This window comes from Ctenopharyngodon idella, chromosome 16 (assembly GCF_019924925.1).
Source record: "Ctenopharyngodon idella isolate HZGC_01 chromosome 16, HZGC01, whole genome shotgun sequence".
Taxonomy (NCBI): Eukaryota; Metazoa; Chordata; class Actinopteri; order Cypriniformes; family Xenocyprididae; genus Ctenopharyngodon; species Ctenopharyngodon idella.
This window is the reverse complement of record NC_067235.1, coordinates 31,888,563-31,912,174: the sequence shown is the minus strand read 5'-3', so window position 1 is coordinate 31,912,174 and position 23,612 is coordinate 31,888,563. Positions and strand designations below refer to the sequence as shown.

Sequence of the window (23,612 nt, the reverse complement as noted above, 5' to 3'; positions counted from 1 at the left end):
CGGTGTCATGGATTCATTTCCCATGTGTTGTCATTGTGTTGGCGTCTAGTGATCTGAGTCATTGTAGTAAATTCATGTTTATTGCAGTGTTATCTACTATGGGAGCGCGTTTCCGTCACATGAGAAACAAAATCATTATTTTGTAAATCATAATTATGACACCAAAAGTCGAAATTTTGACGTATTAAGTCATATTTACGAGATGAAATGTCGAAATGATGACGTAAAAGTCATAATTATCACATTATACGTCGAAATTATGACTTAAAAAGTGTGTGTGTGTAGGTTTGGCTATGTCCTCACTTACAGGTGCTGGTCATATAATTAGAATATCATAAAAAAGTTCATTTTTTTATTATAAATTATTTTTAAAAATGAAACTTTCATATATTCTAGATTGCCTACATGTAAAGTAAAACATTTCAAAAGTTTTTTTTTTTAAATTTTGATGATTAGAGCGTACAGCTCATGAAAGTCCAAAATCCAGTATTTCAAAATATTAGAATATTTCCTAAGATCAATCAAAAAATGGATTTGCAAAACAGAAAAGTTCAAGTTCTTTAAAGTATGTTCTTTTGTGCACTCAATACTTGATTGGCAGGACATATTACAGCAAATGACTTGCTCCTAGCACAAATTACTGCATCAGTGAAGTGTGGCATGGAAGTGATCAGCCTGTGGCACTGCTGAGGCACTATTGAGCCTTCAGATCATCTGTATATTGTTGGATCGACTGTTTCTCATCTTTCTCTTGAAAATATCCCATAGATTCAGGTCAGGCATATTGGCTGGCCAATAAAGCACAGTAATATCATGGTCAGCAAACCACTTGGAAGTGGTTTTTGCACTGTGGGCAGGTGCTAAAGTCCTGCTGGAAAAGGAAATCAGCATCTCCATAAAGCTTGTCAGCAGATGGAAGCATAAAGTGCTCCAAAATCTCCTGGAAGATGGCTGCATTGACTTTGCACTTGATAAAACACAATGGACCAACACCAGCAGACGTCACAGCCCCCCCAAATCATTATTGACTTAAGAAACTTCACACTAGACTTCAAGCAGCTTGGATTCTGTGCCTCTCCAGTCTTCCTTCAGACTCTGGGACCATGATTTCAACATGAAATGCAAAATTTACTTTTATCTGAAAAGAGGACTTTCGACCACTGTTCACTGTCCAGTTCTTTTTCTCCTTAGCCCAGGTAAGATGCTTTTGACGTTGTCTCTGGTTCAGAAGTGGCTTGGTAGTCCTTTTCCTGAAGATGTCTGAGTGTGGTGACTCTTGATGTGCTGACTCCGGCTTCATTCTACTCATTGTGAAGCTCTCCCAAGTGTTTGAATCTGCTTTACTTGACAGTATTCTCAAGCTTGCGGTCATCCCTGTTGCTTGTGCACCTTTGCCTACCCAATTTCTTCCTTTCAGTCAACTTTGCATTTAATATGCTTTGATACATCACTCTGTAAACAGCCACCCCATTCAGTAATGACCTTCTGTGACTTACTCTCTTTGTGGAGGGTGTCAATGATTGTCTCCTGGACCATTGCCAAGTCAGCAGTCTTCCCCATTAGTGTGGTTTCAAAGAACAAAAGATACTCGGAATTTATACTGTAGGGATGGTCATTTAATGAAACTCAAATGTAAATATTCTAATATTTTGAGATACTGGATTTTGGACTTTCATGAGCTGTACGCTCTAATCAACAAATTTAAAAAAAAAACTTTTTAAATGTTTTACTTTACATGTAGGGAATCTAGAATATATGAAAGTTTCATTTTTTAAAATAATTTACAATAAAAAAATGAACTTTTTCACGATATTCTAATTATATGACCAGCACCTGTATATAGTGAAATATTATTACAACCGACTACTAAGGACATTTTATTGGTCCTCACTAGTTAAAAAAGCTTATAAATCTGTGTGTGAGTGTGTGTGTGTGCGTGATTCAGGTAAACCCTGCCTATGTTATGGGGACATGTCCCCCACAAAGATGGCAACATCCAAAATCCTTGTCCTTGTGGGGACATTTTTTGGTCCCTGTGAGGAAAACAGCTTATAAATCACACTGATGTTTTCTGAAAATGTAAAAAAGTTTTCTGAGATGGGTAGGTTTAGGGTTAGGGGATATAATATACAGTTTATACATTATAAAAATCATGTCTGTATGTCCCCATAAAACATGGAAACCCAATGTGTGTGTGTGTGTGTGTGTGTGTGTGTGTTTGAGTCATGCTTTGTGGTGTATAGGAATAAGGCTGTCATGTCCACCTCACTTAAACACACACAGGCACACACACACACACACACACCTTTTCCACCTGTAACTGTGCTTTGCATGAATTCAGAGGTGTGCAAAGTAAAGAAATCATATTTACGTTGAATTTACTGTGTCAAAATCTAACTCAAAAGTCAAATAAAACTGACATTCTGTTTAAAAATGGTAATGTACCTTTGGCATACTGATAAATCCCATAATGCTTAAAATAATAAGATGGGCTCTAAAGAGATTTTAGCTGGTAATGAAAATTGTGATACATTAAAGATCAGTTGAACCTTCTTAATGTAGATGTTACATCCTTTCTGCTATTCTACTATTAATATCACACAATGGTATAAGCCATAAAGAGCAATGCAGTATATTTTTAATGTAAAAAAGCAAGGTGTATTTTCATTAGTGTCTTAGACTTTTGGCCCACTGTATGTACACAAATGTTCTGCAAAGTGAGATTGAGCAGGTCAATGCATAGCTAGTAAATAAAAACCTTTGAATCATTTTATTTAATCTTAAAGGGATAGCTCACCCAAAAAATGAAAATTCTGTCATCATTTACTCACCCTCAAGTTGTTCCAAACCTGTATAAATTTCTTTGTTCTGCTGAACACAAAGGAAGATATTTGGAAGAATGTTTGTAACTAAGCAGATTTCGCCCCCCATTGACTTACCATAGTATTTTTTTTCCTACTCTGGAAGTCAATGGGAGGCAAGATCTGCTTGGTTACAAACATTCTTCTGAATATCTTCCTTTGTGTACAGCAGAACAAAGAAATTTATACAGGTTTGGAACAAATTAAGGGTGAGTAAATGATGACAAACTTTTAATTTTGGGGTGAACTATCCCTTTAAAACACCAAAATATATTTTGTATGTAATGCTTGCCAGGGTAAATCATGTAACGTCCAGCAGGTGTCAGCTTTTTCCTTCTAAATCACTTTCTTAGTATATTAGTACTTAGTTTTATTTCACCTCGATTACAGGACAACTTACCCCCACCCTTCACATGGTCCGTATTTTATCTCTCCTTTCTTTTGAATGAAATTATGACCAATAAAAATGAATCTTTGGCATCATTCTTAAATGCAAATGTAAGTTGTATAACAAATGCATTTATTACACTTATGTGATGCACTTTGAATTACCATTGTGTATGAAATGAGTTATATAAATAAAATCATATATATACAAAGTGTCTTTTAAAAAGGTCTGTTTTCTGTGCAAACTATAAATTCTAAAGTTCATCATTCATTAAACAAGCACTGACTGATAAATACATTTTATCAAGGAAAATTGTAACATATTGTACATTTATTATCTGGACACATAAATGGTGAATCAGTTGAGAAGAACAAATGACATCTGTGAAGAACATCAGAAGCTCAACAGGTCGACAGCATAAAATTTTCAGGTCTCACATTTATAGGTCTTTCTTTGTTTATTCTATTATTTTATTTTGTATAATTATTTATTTTGTTCATTAACTCATTGTTGGTTATTGGTAAAATGAAGATAGCTTATTTCATTTAGGATAATGACATTCAATATGTGAGTGAATTTATCTTCAATGAAATCAACACTCAAGGACAATCAATGTAGACATGTACAGCTTGATGTTATTTTTAACCAAAACTTTGTTTAGCGAGTTAAAGAGTGACTTTGTGTAAACATGTCACATACTATACTGGGAATAATGTGGGTGCTTGAGTTTAGTGCACTTTGTGCTCGGATGAGAATCTGCAAACAGGAAAAATTCAGTGGGCTAAAAATAGTGAGCAGCTTCAGTACATGAAATGTGCTCCTCCTGTCCTGATTGGTCAGTCGCGCCATCTGCGGTCATATATTTTTGAATGATTGATCATTGTCCAAGGAAACAGATTTTAGCTGTGCTAGTTTCATATCATCTCTCTGCTTGTTTCTCATTTCAATCCACACATCTTTTTTCATACATATAAAATGGTTTTAAATCAAATCAATATTTAATGTCCATGTTTTTATTTATTTCATTAATAGTCACTATTTGTTTTAAAGTCAGCATGAAATGGAAGTTGTGATTCTCTTTTCTTTCCTAATGGCTTCTGGAGCAAGAATAAATGTAGGGCGGGGCTTCATTTTGTCCATGGGAAATTGATTGGATGGTTGGATGGTTGTGGTTTGCTATTGGTGAATCTCATGTGAGTGACAGGTTGCCCCGCCCTCACACCAATAAACATGTAATCAGAGAAGAGAAGAGATTTCGCTGCAAGAAGGAGGGGAAGTAATTTGGATTAAAGATTACGAGGCGAGCTTCTTCCAGGGTTGGGGACATCACTAACCCTAAAATTTACATAAACCCCGCCCCCAAGAACACACAACAAAGGGGGTGAGGTCATGTTGGGCTGCTTTAGAGAAGAGGAAGAGTTGTTGTAGTAGAGTGTTGTTGTCATGCCGTCATTTTACGCCGGACTGCTTCACAAACGAGGGTCAATTCAACACTGGATTTGCAGTGACGGCACATGCTAGTCGGTGAGTTGAATCAACTCCACAGCAACTACATAAATTTATCCACTAACCATTCAAAAACGTCCAGTTGTAACTTCTTCCTGAGTCTCTCCATCAGTGTCGACTCCGGTTTGAACAATGTAAGGCTGAACACCGTTACTGACAATCCTCATTTTGGCTGCGTGAGATTCTCCAGCTTTGTTGTTGTTGAGCAACCGAAGCGTGAGCTGTTAAAGCTCCGCCTTCTTCTGGAAAGGGGGCCGGGAGCAGCAGCTCATTTGCATTTAAAGGGACACACACAAAAACGGCGTGTTTTTGCTCACACCCAAATAGGGGCAAATTTGACAAGCTATAATAAATGATCTGTGGGGTATTTTGAGCTGCAACTTCACAGACACATTCTGGGGACACCAGAGACTTATATATCTTGTGAAAGGGGCATTATAGGTCCCCTTTAATGGTGACTTTAATGCTTATTAATATCTGTACGCTTTGCTTAGCTTGTTTGTGTGGTCACAAGTGTAGTAATATGATCACCAACTGAGAAGTCACCAAAATAACTCTGTCTGTGACACATTCCCTACAGATCAGCATGTATGTCGTTGAGTAAAGTACATGAGCAAACGTGTATTTGGCCTCAGCCCGAATGCTCTAGATTTACACATGCACTCATACAAATCTAGAGCAAGGTTCAGTCCAGGAATTCAGGCCTCAGATGACCCGTTAATTCTGGAGAGGGAAGCCGGTGTCATTTAACAGTATTAGAAAATATTATCAGGAATATAGTTTGTGCTTGTGCTTCAGCAGAGAGAATAAACCAGCATCCCTGATAGATTGTCGGTTAAGTTACGCTTTGGCCTGTTGGGTAACTGTTATTTAACAGCTTGCTAAATTTAGGCTAACCAAATAATCAAGAATGGAGAGACTAAATGCAAAGGGTTTAACAATCATCCACTGCAAAACTGCATATTGAATGATAAAGCACGTAAAAAAATCTTTTATTTCATTTACTGGCTAAAGAACGCAAGTGCGTTTTTTAATCTTTAAGTATTCTTCACATTCAAAAAAAAAAAAAGGAAATTAATTTCTTTAAGAAAAACCTAAAATGCTTAATTTGTTATATGCAGTTTTATTGTGCGTTTTGTTGAAAAAAAAAAGGCCATTATATCATCTTTGGTGGATTCAAATAATTCAAAACCATCTTTAAATGTCAGATCACTGCAGGAAGGAATCCATGACACGACAAGAAGTTAATGGAAAAACACTAGTTTCTTTACACTAGTGGTTTAGCATTAGTTTAATGATAACGAATTAATGGACGATATTACACAGTGTTATGAAGAAAATCAAGCTTTTTTAAGGTTCGCTGTCCTAAGCGTGAATAAAACATTAGAGAAATATGAATCAGGTTCAGCAGGGATCGTCTTGAATATCTGCACATCACAGTCTCATGGACGGACAGCTGAGCTGCTGACCGACTGTGTATCACCCGCACACACTGCGCGGATCACTCACTGATCACGCACCGACACTCTCTCCTCATTGGCTAACGCTCCGCACACCTTTGTCGACGATTGGCTGGAGATGAAACCACGCCCACAACGACCCCGCTCGGTTTTCTGAAATATGTGAATGAATCCAAGCTTCAGAAACAGTGACAGTATTTATCATAATGAGACTTACGTGTTCAGTCACAATAATAAACGAGAGATATAATACAGCATCAGTATGTCATCTCTATCTGAAATTGTAAGTAAACTATCTCTGTTTAAGAATTTAAATTCTTTCTGCAATTAATCAATATTAATCTGTTTAAACTTGCCCAAGATGCAGATATAGGCTAATGCTTTTGTTTGATTTCTATTGTATTTATTTAAATTGTTTATTTATTTATGTGTATTAAATGATAATTTAGAATAAAAGCCTACTGGTCAAAGCCATTATCAAACATTAAATTTATGAATTTCAAATTTTTTTTTTTTTTTTGCAAAACTACTTTGATTTTTAAAAAAGTATTAAAAATATTATTATATAAAGAATATAAGAATATTTTAAAATAATATAATAGGCCTAAAGTATTACATTTGCTACTTTTACTTTGTGAAGTTATGCAAATTGGCAATTTCAGGCAGAAATTATAATCTCTTCCATATCATAATATATATCATATATTTATTATCTTTTCTTCTGTATCATTATTCCTTTATACTTTCACATCTAGCAGCGTGTGACATGTACAGACACGAGATATTCAGAAGCTGTGGAGGCCCTGATATCCATGAACATTGACTGGGAGGCCAGAAATGTCCAGAAGAGGGAATTTCGCCCCTTGACACCTTCCTCTGATGCCTGTGAGGATTCAGTGTTTTCAGTCACTGCTGATTTCCACCAGTCGTCCTTTGTGAATGAGACAGAGGTGAGACACATCTCACCGACAGATCCAGGTCAAATTTCAGCCCAATATCACACAAAAATAGTATTTTAATAAAAATAATGCATATTTACCCCTGACAAATTCTCAATACTACAATACAAAAATATGCAAATCTCCAACACATTACTGTACTGATATTTAAAGGAACACTCCACTTTTTTTGAAAATAACTCTAGGGGAGTTGGAAAATGAGCCTAAACAGTTGAGTTTTACCGTTTTGGAATCCATTCAGCCGATCTCAAGGTCTGGCGGTACCACTTTTAGCACAGCTTAGCATAGTTCATTAAATCCGATTAGACCGTTAGCATCTCACTCAAAAATGACCAACGAGTTTCGATATTTTTCCTATTTAAAACTTGACTCTTCCGTAGTTACATTGTGTACTAAGACTGACGGAAAATGAAAAGATGTGATTTTCTAGGCCGATATGGCTAGGAACTATACTCTCATTCTGGCGTAATAATCAAGGAACTTTGCTGTCGTACCATGGCTGTAGCAAGCGCAAGATATTACGCAGCGTCTCTCACAAATGTCTCCATGGTTGCAAGGCACGTTCCCCGTGCAAGCAGGGGGTCACAGGCACTGGGTAATATCATTGCGCCTGCTGCAGCCATGGTACGGCAGCAAAGTTCCTTGATTATTACGCCGGAATGAGAGTATAGTTCCTAGCCATATTGACCTAGAAAATCTCAACTTTTCATTTTTCGTTTTCATTTAGTACATGATGTAACTACAGAAGAGTCAAGTTTTAAATAGGAAAAATATCGAAACTCTTTGGTCATTTTTGTGCGAGATGCTAACGGTCTAATCAGATTCAATGAACTATGCTAAGCTATGCTAAAAGTGGTACCGCCAGACCCGGAGATCAGCTGAATGGATTCCAAAAAGGTAAAACTCAACTGTTTAACTCTAGGGGAGTTGGAAAATGAGCCTATTCTCAAAAAAGTTAAACTGTGATGTATTTATATGTATATTTTTGTATTGCGTTTTTTTTTTTTTTTTTTTTTTTTTAAACTACCTTGATCTTAAGAAAAGATAAAAATAAAACTATATTATTATAGAAAGAATCTAAGAATATTGCACAATAATGTAATAAAGTATTACATTTAGTAGTTCTACTTTGTGAAGTCATGCAAATAAATTAGAATCTCAGTTCTTTATACTTTTGTCACATCTAGCAGCGTGATTCAGATGTTGAGCGCATGAAAGCAGTGATCTCATTATTGCAACTGGATTTCTGCACACTAACGAATGCTTTCTTCATGACTAACAGTGCAAACACAATGTAAATAAGAGATTTGTTAATTATTACGGGAGTTTTGGCACGAGTCCAGAACTCGGTCACTGATAAACTTGCGCTGTTTGATTGACAGCTCCAGCGATTGCAAAGGAAGCGTTCTTTGATCACTTTCTATTTATAATTTAATCACAGTTTAAACAACAGATTAAAAAGGTAAAAAAAAGTAAAACATCTAATAGATTACAATAAGTTGAGCTTAATGGCTCAAATAATGGAAAATATAAAAAGAATGGTACAATATGACCTGAAAGTGTTTTTGTGAGATTCACTCATAAGTTTAAACTACATACTGAATGAAAAAGCAACCTGTCAATATACATTCTTAAAAATAAAGGTTCCAAAAGGGGGTTTTTACAGAGAGAACCATTTTGGGTTCCATAAAGAACCTTTTTGTGCAATAGAAAGGTTCCATTAATGTTAAAGGTTCTTCATGAAACCTTCAATGCCAATGAAGAACTCTTATTTTTTTTAGAGTGCAATGTAATCTGCCTGAATCAATTTCATTAGTAAAGTAATACCAAGAAACATTCATGAATTGGTCTTTGTTTTATTTCAGGCAGTGTCGTGCATAACTCCACCGTACAGTCCCGACTGTGACCAACACCAGGGGTCAGGGGTCACCAGATCTCAAGCCATCAGTGTGATCCGCCACACATCAGATGCACTGAGTCAGAGCGCCAGTGACTCAGCAATAAACCTTCAGCCTCTCAGATCTGATCCCCCATCAGCCCCTGCTGCAATGGTGTCCGATTCTTCTTCTGGAAGCATGCCATCAGTTTTCCAGACGCTTCCACTCACTCAATCCTTTGCTGGTTCGACAAACGTTTGTCAAGCGTCTGTTGTTTTTGTGGCCGGTGTGATGGCCAAAGGTTCAGTCGTGGTAATTCTGCCCCCTAAACAAACACCTTCATGTGGTTTGAAGTTTACGGCCATCGCTCCTGCTCCCGTCCACAACTCATCCACAAACAGACCTGTGTCTGAAGCCGCTCCATCGCGGACTCGCAACCATGTCTGCACTCACCCGCACTGTGGGAAAACATACTTCAAAAGCTCCCACCTGAAAGCACACCTGAGGACACACACAGGTAGAGAGAACGATGTTTCTCCAGCACCTGCTTAAATTCACTTTACAGTAGTGTCTAATTAAATATATATAGTTTTCATGATTTAGATCAGTGCTTCTCAGCTGGTTCTGCAGGAAGCAGATTTTACATTGGACATAAAGTAACAAACTCAAAGTTGGGTTTACCATATATTTCTTCTTCTCCAACCAGGTGAGAAGCCGTTCAGGTGCTGCTGGGACGGCTGCTTAAAGCGCTTTGCCAGATCTGATGAACTGTCACGTCATCGCCGCACACACACGGGAGAGAAGCGTTTTGCTTGCCCCGTTTGCCACAGTCGATTTGTGCGTAGCGACCACTTGGCAAAACACGCACGCCGCCATCTAACAGCCAAGAGAACACCAGTGTGGCAGGAGGAGGTTTGCCATCTGAACAACATCACCACTTTCAGTCGCAACCTGCAGCCTTTGGCTCCCAAGACTGAGAGCTGACAGACTGAAACAAGGATACGTCCTTATGTATCCATCTGTACTATATTTTAAATTGTTTATATCTCACACACACACACTACCATTCAAAAGTTGGAATAATTATGATTTTTTTTTTTAATGTCTCTTCTGGTCACCAAGGCTGCATTTATTTTTTTTCAAAAATCAGTAATATTATGAAATATTACCATTTAAAAGAACTTTTTTTTTCTTTTTTTTTAAATGCAATTTATTCCTGTGATCAAAGCTGAATTTTTAGCATCATTACTCCAGTCTTCAGTGTCACATGATCCTTCAGAAATCATTCTAATATTCTTTAAAAACATTTAAAAACCACTAGACATTTGTCTTAACTTTTGCAAAGTTTAATCACATGCCTGTTTTCAAAATTTGAAAGTTTTGATTACTAGAAATGTGTGACCCTGGACCACAAAACCAGTCATAAGTCGCACAGGTATATTTGTAGCAATAGCCAACAATACATTGTATGGGTCAAAATTATTGATTTTTCTTTTATGCCAAAAATCATTAGGATATTAAGTAAAGATCATGTTCCATGAAGATATTTTGTAAATTTCCTACCATAAATATATATTAAAAAAATTTATTTTTGTAAGTGGATATGCATTGCTAAGAACTTCATTTGGACAACTTTAAAGGCGATTTTCTCAATATTTAGATTTTTTTGCACCCTCAGATTCCAGATTTTCAAATATTGTCCTAACAAACCATACATCAATGGAAAGCTTATTTATTCAGCTTTCAGATGATGTATAAATCTCAATTAAAAAAAAAAAAAAAAAAAAAAAAAAAAGACCCTTATGACCGGTTTTGTGGTCCAGGGTCACATATAGCAGCAAGAGACACAACTCATCTATATTTTACTATATTACAAGAATATTTTGTTTAGTAACATTTTACAGTAAGGTTACATTTAACTACATTAGTTAACATACTTCTAGAGAATTTATTAATGTTAGTTAATAAGTGATTTCCAGGCTTAGTTAATAAGTGGTTTTAGTTAATGCATTAACAGGACTTTACAATAAAGTGTTATTGCTCTTATTTAAATGGACTGCCATGAAGTTTAATTATTTTTTGCATACAGAAATAAATGAATACATTTTTAAACATTGTTTTCCCACCCATTTCCAGTAGTATGACGAAAATATTGATTTCAGATTTGGTAGTTTCTATCTATTTGCTCAAGTTTAAAAGTGAACTTTTACAGTAAAGGCAAAGTAAATGAATTCACAAGGCCACTTAATGCCATTTTATTGACAGCAAATCTGTACACGGTAAATGCTGTAAACGGCAAACAGTCTATAGTTTATGCTCTGACATCAAACACTAAACAAACACATTTCACATATCAAATTCCTTTTCATCTGTTGACAAAACAGGGTAAGAAACCACAGCACTTGCTTGGATCTTGCAAGTAAAGAGCAACACAACAGCTTCCTCTCACTTCAACCAGCACCACTTGCTCAAACCATCTTCCACACATTCTGAGACACACTTGCACAAAAGCAGAGACGTCCTGGACAGAAAACACGTAATGCCGAGATAATGCTTGATATCTGAGCTGCTCATAGACTATTGATTAGAAAAGCACCAACTCAGGCCTGAAAGACGCCTCTAGCCATGCAATCTCAATTTTGTGCAACATTGCATTGCAAAATGCATCTACAATTCATAACACTATGAATTCCTTACTGCACCACACACGTCTTCTTTCATTAAAACTCAATAACTTGCTTGTCACAGCAATGCAACACATACATATGTACAACCGTACCAGACGCTTGCATTTGCATACTTGCGTAAGGTGCGTTCTGGGCGAGAGATTACAACAGTTTACAAAGTTTCCATTGTATTTTGTCCACAAAAACAACACGTTGCTCTGCTGGACTATTCCTGCAACAGTTCAAATAGGACGAATATCACAATTATCCAGTTTAAAACATATTATTAAAACAAATAAAAACAAGTGCACATTTCTTGAAAAGCATCTTATGATGTCATGAAACTAGACTTGAGGTTTAATAAATAATTTCCCCCTGTTGGGTACATGATCGAGTCACTTAGAGGAAATATATGTAATGTGTATATATTTATAAAACAGACTTAAATATTAATTAAGTATATCTGTAAACACCAACTGGCCCATTTGTTAAAGCTAATCGCAACTATCTGCTGTATATCCATCAGTTCCAATGGCTATGAAGTTGTTCTGGTCAATAACACTTCTTCAGCTCTGGCCCTAGACAAACTTCCTAGAAGCATCTGAAGCTTCGGAGAAGATTTCAGGTTCTTAAGCGCTTAAAGTCAATCTTTAGAAAACAATGACATTAATAAGTGGCTTTATGTTAAGCTGGGGTAGAAATGGATGCCTCAGACATGCTTGGTTGCAGGCAACAAGGTCCCAGAGAGAAGTTCTTCATACTTGTGTCCAAATTGACACCACAATTATGAATCTCTTGCCTGCAGAGAAGAAAAACAACTTGATTAAAAATCAAACAAATGCAAAAGCATTGAAATTCCACTTACAGTGGCACCAAGACACAAACATTAACTCCATACCAGTCGCATTCAGTGATGCTGTAGAAGACGGGCGGTTTGTGTTCAGACCCCAGTCCGTTGGCTCCTGCGTTGCTGAAAAGCAGCCAGTCTCCTACACTGAGCTCCGGCAGCAGACAACGCTCAACCACCTGATCCAGATCATCAGCAGACGGACCCCACAGACTGCTGGAGAACAGTGGCTCTTCTGTGCTCAGCTCCTGAGAAAACAGCACATTACACATGACCACTGAGAATGTGTCAGCTTCATTAATATCACTTGTCATTGGGTCAATGACGAAGGAGATTATTATATTAAAAAAAATTGTACAAAAAAAATAACGATCTGTATATGTTAATGCATTGGGTTAATGTCAGATTCTTTAGGAGAAACTGAAAAATATTTACCTTGTGCGCCAAAGGCGTTAATACTGAATCTTCACACAGCAGCTTATTGGCAAACGACCCATAAACACCATCATTCATGTAGTAGAGAAACTCTGGCTCATCGTTTGCTGACAGTACTTCTGAAAAACACAAACATGAGTTTAATAAATACCCGACGATCAACGTATCACATATTAGACATATTTAATATTTATCGTAAGAGTGATATTGCAATATATTTTTACAACAGTAAGTTCTGGTTCTCTGATTGGCTAAGAGCCTTTTCCAGCAATGTGATATTCTACTAACCATTTCACAATTTGTATCATTCCACTTGTTTTTGCCAGATCTATATACTGGCAGCATTTCTCACAGCGAGCGTCAATGGTGGAGGAGCAAACCCACTACAATTTTATAAATACTACTGTTATTGTGTCATGAAATGTAGTTTTAAGAGTTTTTAGGCAAGAATGTAGTTGTTTAAACCTCAAATATGCGATTTATATATAAACATAGTGCCTATTTGGAAACAGACGATTTGTTTTGATGTTTTCGGAGATGTGAGCTCCAGCCCGTCAGCGGCCATTCAGCGCTCATGGACCCGCAGAGAACAGCTTCATCTCGGCCAGTCCTTCGGGAATTTGCCTCTAGCTCTTATATAGATAGCGTTTAAACATGAGGTATAATTCATTTCAGATTTATCAAATGGGCAAACTTTGGTCTTATTAATCTATTACTTGTTCCAGAGCAAATCGATTTGGCTACATTAAGTTTCATAACTTTATATTTTTATTTAACTTAAATCCTGTATTAACTAGAGCACTGCCTTTTGTAGTTTTGACTGAAATGTTTGTTTGTGTTTATTTCTTATTGTACAAACTTCTTATACTTTTAAAATGGATATTATTGTTTGTTTAAATATTACTCTTCAATAAATATTTTATTTTATATAAATAATATGCCGTATTTGGTTATGAGAAAGGGTCCATTATGACTACAGTAAGTTACATTATTACGGCATTAGATGGTGGCCAAATAACTGTTTTCTATTTGAAAATATTTTAAAATGTAATTTATTCCTGATGAAAATCTGAATTTTCAGTTTCATTACTCCAGTCACATGATCCTTCAGAAATCATTCTGCTGTATTTTTGACCAAATGAATGCATCCTTAGTGATCATAAGAGACCACTTTCAAAATCATTAAAATATGATATGGTTACACTTTATTTTGTGGTGTAATTGCTACAGTGTAATTATACAATCAAGTATTGTTAGTTATGTATACATTTAACATGTTTATAAAATAAATGGTTACCATATATTTCCATACCTTTCTGATGATCCAATATTTATCTCAATATATCCCCATCTAAATAAAATTCACCATATATCATGAATATCTGATATGAACATTGACTAGTACTCACTGTGTGGTTGATCGCAGCAATCCCGAGCCACTGTTGTCTTAGCAATTATATTCACGGCCAGCGTGAAAGCAGATGACACATAATAAGCTCCGGGTTCGGCGATGATTGACAAGCCAGTCGAGAGAGGAAAATACATGTCCAGCATGGGTTTAAGCGTCTGGTGAACCTGCACACAAAAACAACACTAGAAGCTCAGGGGAAAAACATTTATAAATGCAAAAAAATCTTGCAAATGTACAGCAAAATACACTACCTTGTCTAACTGTGCTTCACTTCCATCAAAGCCACCTCCAATGTCCAGAATATTCATCTCAAAGCCAAGCTCCGCCTAAGATCAAATTCATTTATAACACGTTACCTTGGGGAAAATAAATACTTGTGCAGTCAGCAGAGAAAGTGACATTTGGATAAATAAAGATCATTCCCTTGATTCAGTAGGGAAAATCATGGAACAATCATATCAGGGCTCCAGACTGCGACCTTTTTTTTTGCCGGTGCGACTAAGTTTTGTTAGAGGTCGCACTGGTGTGACCACCACGTCACCCAACTGATAAGAGCTTCGTTTTCCATTTGATGTTTCTGATATGAGAAACATCAAACGGAAAACGAAACAAAACCGTGTTTCTCATTTGAGCTGTGCAGCATGGACAGTTTATCAGCTCAGACCAATATTAGACAGCACAGAGCGAGCTTAGAACAGGTTTACTGGCGTGCCGATTTCGATCACGCGACATTACTACATAGCGCAGGGAGATCCATGTTTTAATTCGCCACAGTATTAATAACATCGCTGCGAGATCTAGTGAGAGTAATTTAAATTCAGCGCAGATCAACCAGCGCTAACGTGGAAACCAGGGAAAAACATTGTGCCATGAACGAACAAGTTATAGAAGGCTTTACAATCCACAAAACACCAACATTCACCATGGATATAATGTAGTAACGCTAACTGTAACCATGGTATTGTGGCAGAAATAGTCAAATGTTTTTACATTATTCATTTCAGGGTTCGTACAACCTTTTGGAGAGGAAATTCAAGCACTTTAAAGTGCTTCACACTTTTTCCAGCACTTTAAAACTCTAAATATTATCCAATTTAAATGTTATTTTTTAATTTATTCATAATACATTTACTTTACATGTTACTGTTGTTAATAAAAGTAAATTCTTTCTGAATCTCAACTCAAGCTCTGTGCTTTACTGTCAAATGCGCATTTCCAAGAAATAAAGATGTAATTAAATTACCTTTATGATTAAAAATATCCCTCCCCCCAGCATTACCAAATCAGGTGCCACCATCTGTAGAACTCTCAAATGTTAGTCTGGAGCCCTGCATATGAAAATCTGATCCATGACTCCATGAGCGATGACTCACCCCCATATCAAAGACACAGCGGGCATCGGACACAGCACGAGAGAACGCTTGTGCATCCTGACAACAACTGGGAATGTTGAATCTGTGAGCAAAGCATGAAACCAACAGCATGAAATCAAAACCTACCTCATTTCCTTGCTTTATAAATGCCCTTGGCATAACCTGCATGACTCGTTAGAGCCTGTCCATGTGAAAAATTAAGTTAGTTCTAAGAAACACCCTCATTTGTTTACACACTTGCTTTAATATCTAATGCAGGAGTTCCCAATTTTTTTTGTCAGGCAAACCTCTGAGACATAAAATATTTTCTTGAAATACTACTTGAGAATTTAAATTAACACTTAAATAATTTGCATGTTCACGGTTCTCTGCTGTCAGTTAATGGTCACATGGTATGCAAGTAGGGCTGGGCCATGCAAAAAAAAAAAAGGTGTATTTTGTGGCCATTATATATATATATATATATATATATATATATAATTTTTTTTTTGTTTTTTTTTTCCCTGCCCAATGCTGTCCTACAAACATTGTTCATACTGAAAGCTTTGCTATGTTTTGTGCTAAAAAAGGGTTAAAAATCACATTACATTCTAACATTAAAACAACATTACAATCTAAAAATGAAAATAAGCAGAAGTTAAATTCACTAAAAATGAAAATAAATAAAAACAAAAGCACAGACTAAATGTGAACTGGTAAGAGGAACACACATTCACTCATCTGTGCTTAGTAATTATATTGATTACCCCATTACAATAGTCGCTTTACAATTACTGCTTTCATAAAAATACACTTACTAGTAGGTTTAAAATTCTACATATGGCATATTTAAAGGCACAATATGTAAAATTTCTTTATTAAAATATCCAAAAACCACTAGAACAATGTTATATATTTTGTTGACTTGTCCAATGTTTAAATCCAGAGAAATCAGCACTTTTAATTAGTGAAACAGCCCATGTCATTGTGTCACCTGTCAATGACATCATATCCTAGGGATGTGATTTTTCCGTATTTATACAGATTTCTGTATTTTCTGAACTGAAAAGTATGACCCACGTGAATTATGAAAAAAATCAGAGAAAAAAAAAATGGGTGGTTGGTTTGGGAGGGAAGGCTGGTTACATTACGATGATTGAAATTGCGAAATGGCCTTAAACAATTACTAAAACAATTACTATAAAAATTAAAAATATATATTTCTATTGCAATAATACTGTAAAATACAAAGTAGTTAATAAAAAAAAAAAAAGTTTTATTTTCCAGAACAGCAGCACAATTACAATACTAATATTTTAAAATGCATTTGAGTTATCTCGCAAAAGTTTTGCGTTCCCCGCAAAACGTTTACATTCCCCTGAGAAACTTTACGTTCATTCGCAAAGTTTCATGGGTAACACAAACATGTTGCGAGAGAACGTAAAAGTATTGACATCATTTTTCCTCCCATCATGTCCCTTTAAGTGCTCTGTAAATATCCTCTCAACACTCAAGACAGACTCACTTGACTCCAGTAACGTGCAGGCTGAGCTCTCTGGCACACTCCAGCAGATGTCTGCAGTCCTTCAGCGTGGAGCCGAACGGTATGGCCATCTCCTCTCTCTCACAGCAGCTCTCTGATGTCAACAGCAATAACACTCTATTCCAGAAAGAAAGCGCAAGATGAAGGTTAGTGCTAAAAACCCCTGTGCATTATTGTGAATGCAGCCCATTAGACTTGCCACTGTCTATGATATCATCAGTAATATGTAAACAGCAATAATGCTGAGAAAAGGAGAAAAATCCCTCACAGCCATTATCTGGAAAGCCTTTTTTGTTAATTGCTTGTAATACGTTTTTTTGTTTCCCTTGTATGTTTTGAAGGTATATTTAGTTTGTTAAGAATTCTTATTATTTGGTTTATTATTAATTTGTAATTATTTTATAAAGTGCTGATCGTGTAGAGCCCTTTGAAGCTGCAATTTGGACCTTCAAACCATTGTACCCCAGTACAAACAACTATACGGAGAAAAATCCTGGAATGTTTTCCTCAAAAACCTTAATTTCTTCTCAACTGAAGAAAGAAAGGCATAAACATCTTGGATGACATGGGGGTGAGTAAATAAACAGGAAATTTTAATTCTGAAGTGAAATAATCCTTTAACTGAGAGAGATTTTTTTATCCTTAAGAAAATGTAAATTATAACTGAATTTATTTAAAGAGATAGACACAATTAGTTCAATAAACCACTGTTTAATAAAAAAATAAGAAAAAATAAGCAATTGCTGTACCAAACCCGTACCACAACATGACCAAACAGTCATGTTTGTGTACCATTACACCCATAGTGACAACCCTAGTCAGCACAATGTGACTGTACAACTCACTTTGCTTTGGGATGGCAGCGTGCGATCTTCCTCAACTCTGCCTCATTATCGCAAACAAGGAGGGGGATGTTGTGTTTGGCCGCGTATTTAATATGGGAGAGCTGTTTACAAGTGCCACCGAGAATGATGTCCTGAGATGGGACGCCAAAGCCCTTCACCAAGTCCAGCTCATGCTGAGAGACAAGCACAGAAGCCAAAACAGATGAAGGTAATAATATGTTTTAAAAGGTATTTTAAAAATAGCTTTCAAACAGACACAAATATAGAAAGAGACTTATTTTAGGACACTAAGTGAGGAGGTATGAGACAATTTTTATACTTTATGTTCACCTTGTTTGAACAAACAAAGCCAGTTCCAAGAGCAGCCAGGATTTCAACAACCACGGGGCTGCTGTTGCTCTTGACCGCGTAGAAAGGCCGAATCTGGTCCATTTTAGTTCTCCAGCAAATTTGCTGCCGCACAATCACCCCAAGGTCAGCAACAAAAAACGCACTTTTCATTGCCTAAAGAAGACCAACATACATCACGCTTTGGTACAAAAAAAGGCACAATAAATAAAACAACAACAGAGCAGAATACCTTTGGTATACTTACTAGTGTTTGATCATGAATGTGTTTATCGATAACATCTCTGAGAGCTGCGCTTCCTTCCAGCAGCTCAACAGAATATTGGAGTTCATCCAGAGTTCCCTTCATACTAATCCGTAATCTGATGTTCTGACTGGCATAAAGCAGGTCACTTATTTATGAGAACCCTCAGAGCTCTTGGGTCCTAGCGATATCCACTGCAAAAACAAGACAGACAAAAAATAAATCAAGTCTTCAAAGAACATCGAGTATCAGTGTGTTGAACAATGACTTTAAGGATTAGTTCACTTCAGAATTAAAATGTCCTGATAATTTACTCACCCCCATGTAATCCAAGATGTTTATGTTTTTCTTTCTTCAGTGAAAAGAAATTAAGGTTTTTGAGGAAAACATTCCAGGATTTTTCTCCATATAGTGGACTTCACTGGGGTTCAATGGGTTGCAGTTTCAGTGCAGATTCAAAGGGCTCTACACCAGCAGTTCCCAACAACACTGCACATTTTCCATGTCTCCTTTGTCTGACACACCCATTTCTGGTCTTGGAGTCTTTGCTAATGAGCTGATGGCCTGATTCAGGTGTGTTTGATTAAGGAGACATGGAAAATGTGCAGTGTTGGGGGGCCTCCAGGATCGTGGTTGGGAACCACTGCTTTACACGATCCCAGATGAGGAATAAGGGTCTTATCTAGCAAAAAGATGTGTCATTTTCTAAAAAAAATTAAAAAATTATGTACATTTTAACCACAAATGCTCATCTTGCACTGCTCTGCGATGCGCCACACATTACGTAATCACGTTGGAAAGGTCACGTGATGTAGGTGGAAGTACTTTGCTAGATAAGACCCTTATTCCTCGTCTGGGATCGTGTAGAGTCCTTTGAAGCTGCACTGAAACTGACATTTGGACCTTCAACCCGTTAAAAACCCGAGAAAAATCCTGGAATGTTTTTCTCAAAAAAAAAAAAAAAAAACTTAATTTCTTTACGACTGAAGAAAGAAAGACATGAACATCTTGGATGACATGGGGGTGAGTAAATTATCAGGAAATTTTAATTCTGAAGTGAAACTAAACCTTTAAAGTGCTGTTGGTGCTCATTCTCTGGTATTTAAACTGTAAAAATAGCTATGACACATTCAATGTCACAATATCATGTTTTACGTCACAGCAGAAAGACTCCTGCAGTGGACATTGATCAGAGCTCCCAGGAGGTCAGAAGAGTCACTGACTTCCATTGACCTTGGCAATCTATTCCCAAAGCAGGTCTAAAAACAGCTAAGACTGAATTGCAACTCCTTTGATTTATAGGTGGGCGGTATGATCAAAATCAGAACTTCCTGTTGCACTTGAAGTGTATGTAAGTATATGGTAGCACACCATAAGTGAAGTTACAGCAATGTGAACCTACAGGGACAGGTCAGAGGGCGACCTCTCCAGCTATCAGCTAGGATCCCAAGGGGGCTCCGCGTTGAAATCAAACTGCTCACGGTAGACAGAAGCCCCTAAGCTGTTCTCGTAGTTCACGAACACCTGCAAGAAAAAACGAAATTGTAAAATGAGGAGTGTCAAAATAGGGTTATATAGTACATATATGTAGAAAATGTTATTTATTTATACATAATTATATACAGTAAGTATACAATAAGTAAAAATAATAAAATACAATATTAAAACGTGTAATATTTATTATGACAGGAGTGTAACAAGTACTCAGTTATAAGCTGTAAGCTGTGGAGAAACAAAAGCATGCAAAATTATATATATATATATATATATATATTTATTACACACACACACACACACACAGTATACACAAACATAAATATAAACAACAGACGTCCAACTTTTGTGCTAAAGTTTTGAGAACATTAATAAAGACCAGATAACTTTGAAAGATTATAAAATATAAAATATTATTATAAAATATAACTATTCTATTAACCTTACTGGAAGAACGTTTGTTCATGACTTTGAGAGAACCTTGTCAGAAGGTTAGCTAACGTTCAATCAACACAAAGACAATAAAATCAATCAATACAATTAATATAAATCATGACTACAATAAATATCTAAATAAAACATCCGGAAATGAATGAGGCGCCAATTCCACAAGACTTTTTCGCCGATTTAATACAAAACGTCGCTCAAATGACTGTCTAGCTATTAGCGAAATATGTGTGGTTTATTAATTATATCATTAGTGTTTATTTGTGATTATTCCCCAGAAGATATTCGCGATAAGGTTTAAATTACAGGCTCATTTATTGCTAACCGTCAATTAGCCATCTAGCAGCTACCGGTTTTGAAGTAATATATTATTTATCTTAATAACTCCATAACATAACGCGTTAATTCAGACTGAAAGCATTCAAGAGTTCATAAACAACTTCACCTGTCTTTAGTCAAATATACACAAGAGGCTAACAGATACACGTTAGCTTATGAAACCCAGAGCTACTTACATAGGAGAAATCGAGAGCATCTGAGGTAAACCGTTTTTTCCTTTTGGGCGGAATTTTTACAAAGTAACAAAAGCACCGATATGAGAGATAACGGTAATGTTTTGAGCCATATATCGGTCTAATACAGTGAGCAGCGGAACGCGTGGACGGTTAAGCGCGCTTAGCTGAAGCCGCTGAACGATGTCGGAGGGAAGGATGAAGCGCGTGAAGGAGGCGGAGCGATAATTTAAATGAAGTGGTGAAGGGAGTGAGGAGGCGGGACTTTTATGTTAATTAGGTGGTGAAGCACATGAAAGAGGCGGGCTATTGCTCGCATTGCGTAGAAAAGGGGGTGGGGCTTCTGTTTGAATAATCCCAATAATATGCTGAAGCGAGTGAAGGGGAAGAGAAGAGAGTTTAAATTATGGTGAAAGGGGCGGGGCTTATGTTTAAATAATTTGAGTGAACGGAGCGAGATTCTGACAGACTCCGTGGAATTAAAATAGGAGTTTTGTAGCTTTTCTTATAGCTTTGAGACATCTATATTAAAGTGCAGTATAAGTGTAAGGAATAATATGCCAGTCAGCCAGTCACAAATTTACAACAAATAAACAACAAACTTATATTTATCTGCAAAAAGTACACTAACATATAATTGGTTTCCAAAAGAAATCACTTAGTTTACAGCACCTTTACGTTATGCATCTGTTTAAATTATTACATGAATCACATGAAGGAAGCAGACAGTGCAACAGCAACCAGTCACAATTTAAACAGTTCAAAATGAGACAAATCCTCACATAGACACAAATAATCATAACTGAAGAACACTGACAAGACACTTAAATTATTGATTATTTGTTGATGCTCTTCACACATTAAATTGCACATTTAAGTGTATGCAGTTGCAAACAAGTATAAGCAAACATAATCTGTGGTGAACAGTTGTAAATGATGGAATGTGCATAATGAACTTGAAATATTTGAACTATTTTTCATAACTTCCTATAGCATAGTACATTCATATATAGCATATAGTATACAAATACTTTCTAATCTTGTTTGATCATTTTTAACTTTGCAATTATGAAAGCTACTTACTCCAAATGATCAGTGTGATTATATCTATAGTTATATTAAATGTATTGATATAAGAAACCTCATACCTGAATGCCCAAAGAGCCTTCATCATCTTGGCTTCAAAGTTCCTGTCAGAACATTGTCCATTTTGCACTTTTATAGCGTGATTCCGGACAAAACATCATAAATAATCCTAAATTAATTGTTAATGTCTGGACTGAATGTCCTCTATCTACAGTATCTTGCTTTTTACTGATGAGCTGCTGCTTCAGTGTCCAGTCTCTGACGAAATGAATCTAGTGTCAACACTTACATCCACAGTTTATAGAGGGAGGCGTGTTTAACCTCCTCACTCTTTCTCTCTCTCTCTCTGACTTTCTGCTCAATGTTTTCATGATCAGATATTCAGACTTTTTAAAGTTCTGATTCACCACATTCTCCAGGGTAAATGATCAACCTAATGACTAATTGATGAAGATGTTGACTTGTGAAATAGTACACCTTTGAAAGACTGTAAATAACTTTAATAACATTAAAGCAGTAACATCTATGTGAAAGCGCTGTATACATTACACTCTAAAAATGCTGGGTTAAAACCAACCCAAGTTGGGTTAAATGTTTGACCAACCTGCCGGGTAGTTTTGTTTAACCCAACTATTGTTTAAAAATTACTATATGGCTGGCTTAAAATGAACCCAATATTGGAAATTAAAAATCAGACACATAATTACTAGAGGCAACAATAATAATCAAAAGGTGAACATTTATTAATAAGCAATTTAATAAATGTTTATTGTTTAATTCTTCTTCTTCATTAAACTAATAAATGTTCATTTATTGAACATATTAATAAATGTTAATTTCCAACATATACTATATTGCCAAAAGTTTTGGGACGCCTGCCTTTACGTGCACATGAACTTTAATGACATCCAATTTTTAATCCGTAGGGTTTAATATGGAGTTGGCCCACCCTTTGCAGCTATAACAGCCTCAACTCTTCTGGGAAGGCTTTCCACAAGGTTTAGGAGTGTGTATATGGGAATTTTTGACCATTCTTCTAGAAGCGCATTTGTGAGGTCAGGCAGTGATGTTGGCGAGAAGGCCTGGCTCACAGTCTCCGCTCTAATTCATCCCAAAGGTGTTCAGTCGGGGTGAGGTCAGGACTCTGTGCAGGCCAGTCAAGTTCCTCCACACCAAACTCACTCATCCATGTCTTTATGGACCTTGCTTTATGCACTGGTGCGCAGTCATGTTGGAACAGGAAGGGGCCATCCCCAAACTGTTCCCACAAAGTTGGGAGCATGAAATTGTCCAAAATGTCTTGGTATGCTGAAGCATTAAGAGTTCCTTTC

General features: G+C 36.4%; 2 protein-coding genes across 5 annotated transcripts; one reads left to right on the top strand and one right to left on the bottom strand.

Moving 5' to 3' along the window:
• Positions 1-6,071: 6,071 nt before the first annotated feature.
• Positions 6,072-10,846, top strand: klf10 (Kruppel-like factor 10). 2 transcript variants are annotated; one of them, XM_051865682.1, is made up of 4 exons: positions 6,072-6,498; positions 6,974-7,165; positions 9,040-9,568; positions 9,758-10,846. In XM_051865682.1, exons 1-4 carry the CDS (start codon positions 6,478-6,480, stop codon positions 10,033-10,035), a joined length of 1,020 nt encoding a protein of 339 aa, XP_051721642.1. In that variant the 5' UTR covers positions 6,072-6,477; the 3' UTR covers positions 10,036-10,846. The 2 variants fall into 2 exon arrangements, with proteins under 2 accessions (XP_051721642.1, XP_051721641.1); XM_051865681.1 differs by having other exon boundaries at positions 6,077-6,498; positions 6,971-7,165.
• A 444-nt stretch (positions 10,847-11,290) lies between these two features.
• On the bottom strand, positions 11,291-22,563 carry azin1a (antizyme inhibitor 1a). Of its 3 annotated transcripts, none has more exons than XM_051865677.1 (12): positions 22,344-22,563; positions 20,145-20,266; positions 18,746-18,936; positions 18,481-18,654; positions 18,151-18,323; positions 17,288-17,422; positions 15,784-15,865; positions 14,662-14,736; positions 14,409-14,574; positions 13,000-13,118; positions 12,616-12,812; positions 11,291-12,516 (listed from the first exon to the last, which is right to left on the bottom strand). In XM_051865677.1, the coding sequence occupies exons 3-12, from the start codon at positions 18,845-18,847 to the stop codon at positions 12,402-12,404; spliced, it is 1,338 nt and encodes a 445-aa protein (XP_051721637.1). In that variant the 5' UTR covers positions 18,848-18,936; positions 20,145-20,266; positions 22,344-22,563; the 3' UTR covers positions 11,291-12,401. The 3 variants fall into 3 exon arrangements, with proteins under 3 accessions (XP_051721637.1, XP_051721640.1, XP_051721636.1); XM_051865680.1 differs by lacking the exon at positions 22,344-22,563 and adding an exon at positions 21,199-21,437 and having other exon boundaries at positions 13,000-13,115; XM_051865676.1 differs by lacking the exon at positions 22,344-22,563 and adding an exon at positions 21,199-21,436.
• Positions 22,564-23,612: the final 1,049 nt, after the last annotated feature.

What these genes read in the sequence shown, in the direction of transcription:
- klf10 (XM_051865681.1), top strand. Translation starts at nt 6,478, where the DNA reads ATGTCATCTCTATCTGAAATT. An exon ending in TGTCATCTCTATCTGAAATT is followed by an intron (nt 6,499 to 6,970) that starts GTAAGTAAACTA and finishes TTTCACATCTAG; the next exon opens with CAGCGTGTGACATGTACAGA. An exon ending in CCTTTGTGAATGAGACAGAG is followed by an intron (nt 7,166 to 9,039) that starts GTGAGACACATC and finishes GTTTTATTTCAG; the next exon opens with GCAGTGTCGTGCATAACTCC.
- azin1a (XM_051865677.1), bottom strand. Translation starts at nt 18,847, where the DNA reads ATGAAGGGAACTCTGGATGAACTCCAATATTCTGTTGAGCTGCTGGAA. An exon ending in CTGCACGTTACTGGAGTCAA is followed by an intron (nt 15,866 to 17,287) that starts GTGAGTCTGTCT and finishes CTTTGCTCACAG; the next exon opens with ATTCAACATTCCCAGTTGTT. An exon ending in TTGCTGCGATCAACCACACA is followed by an intron (nt 13,119 to 14,408) that starts GTGAGTACTAGT and finishes TGTGTTTTTCAG; the next exon opens with AAGTACTGTCAGCAAACGAT.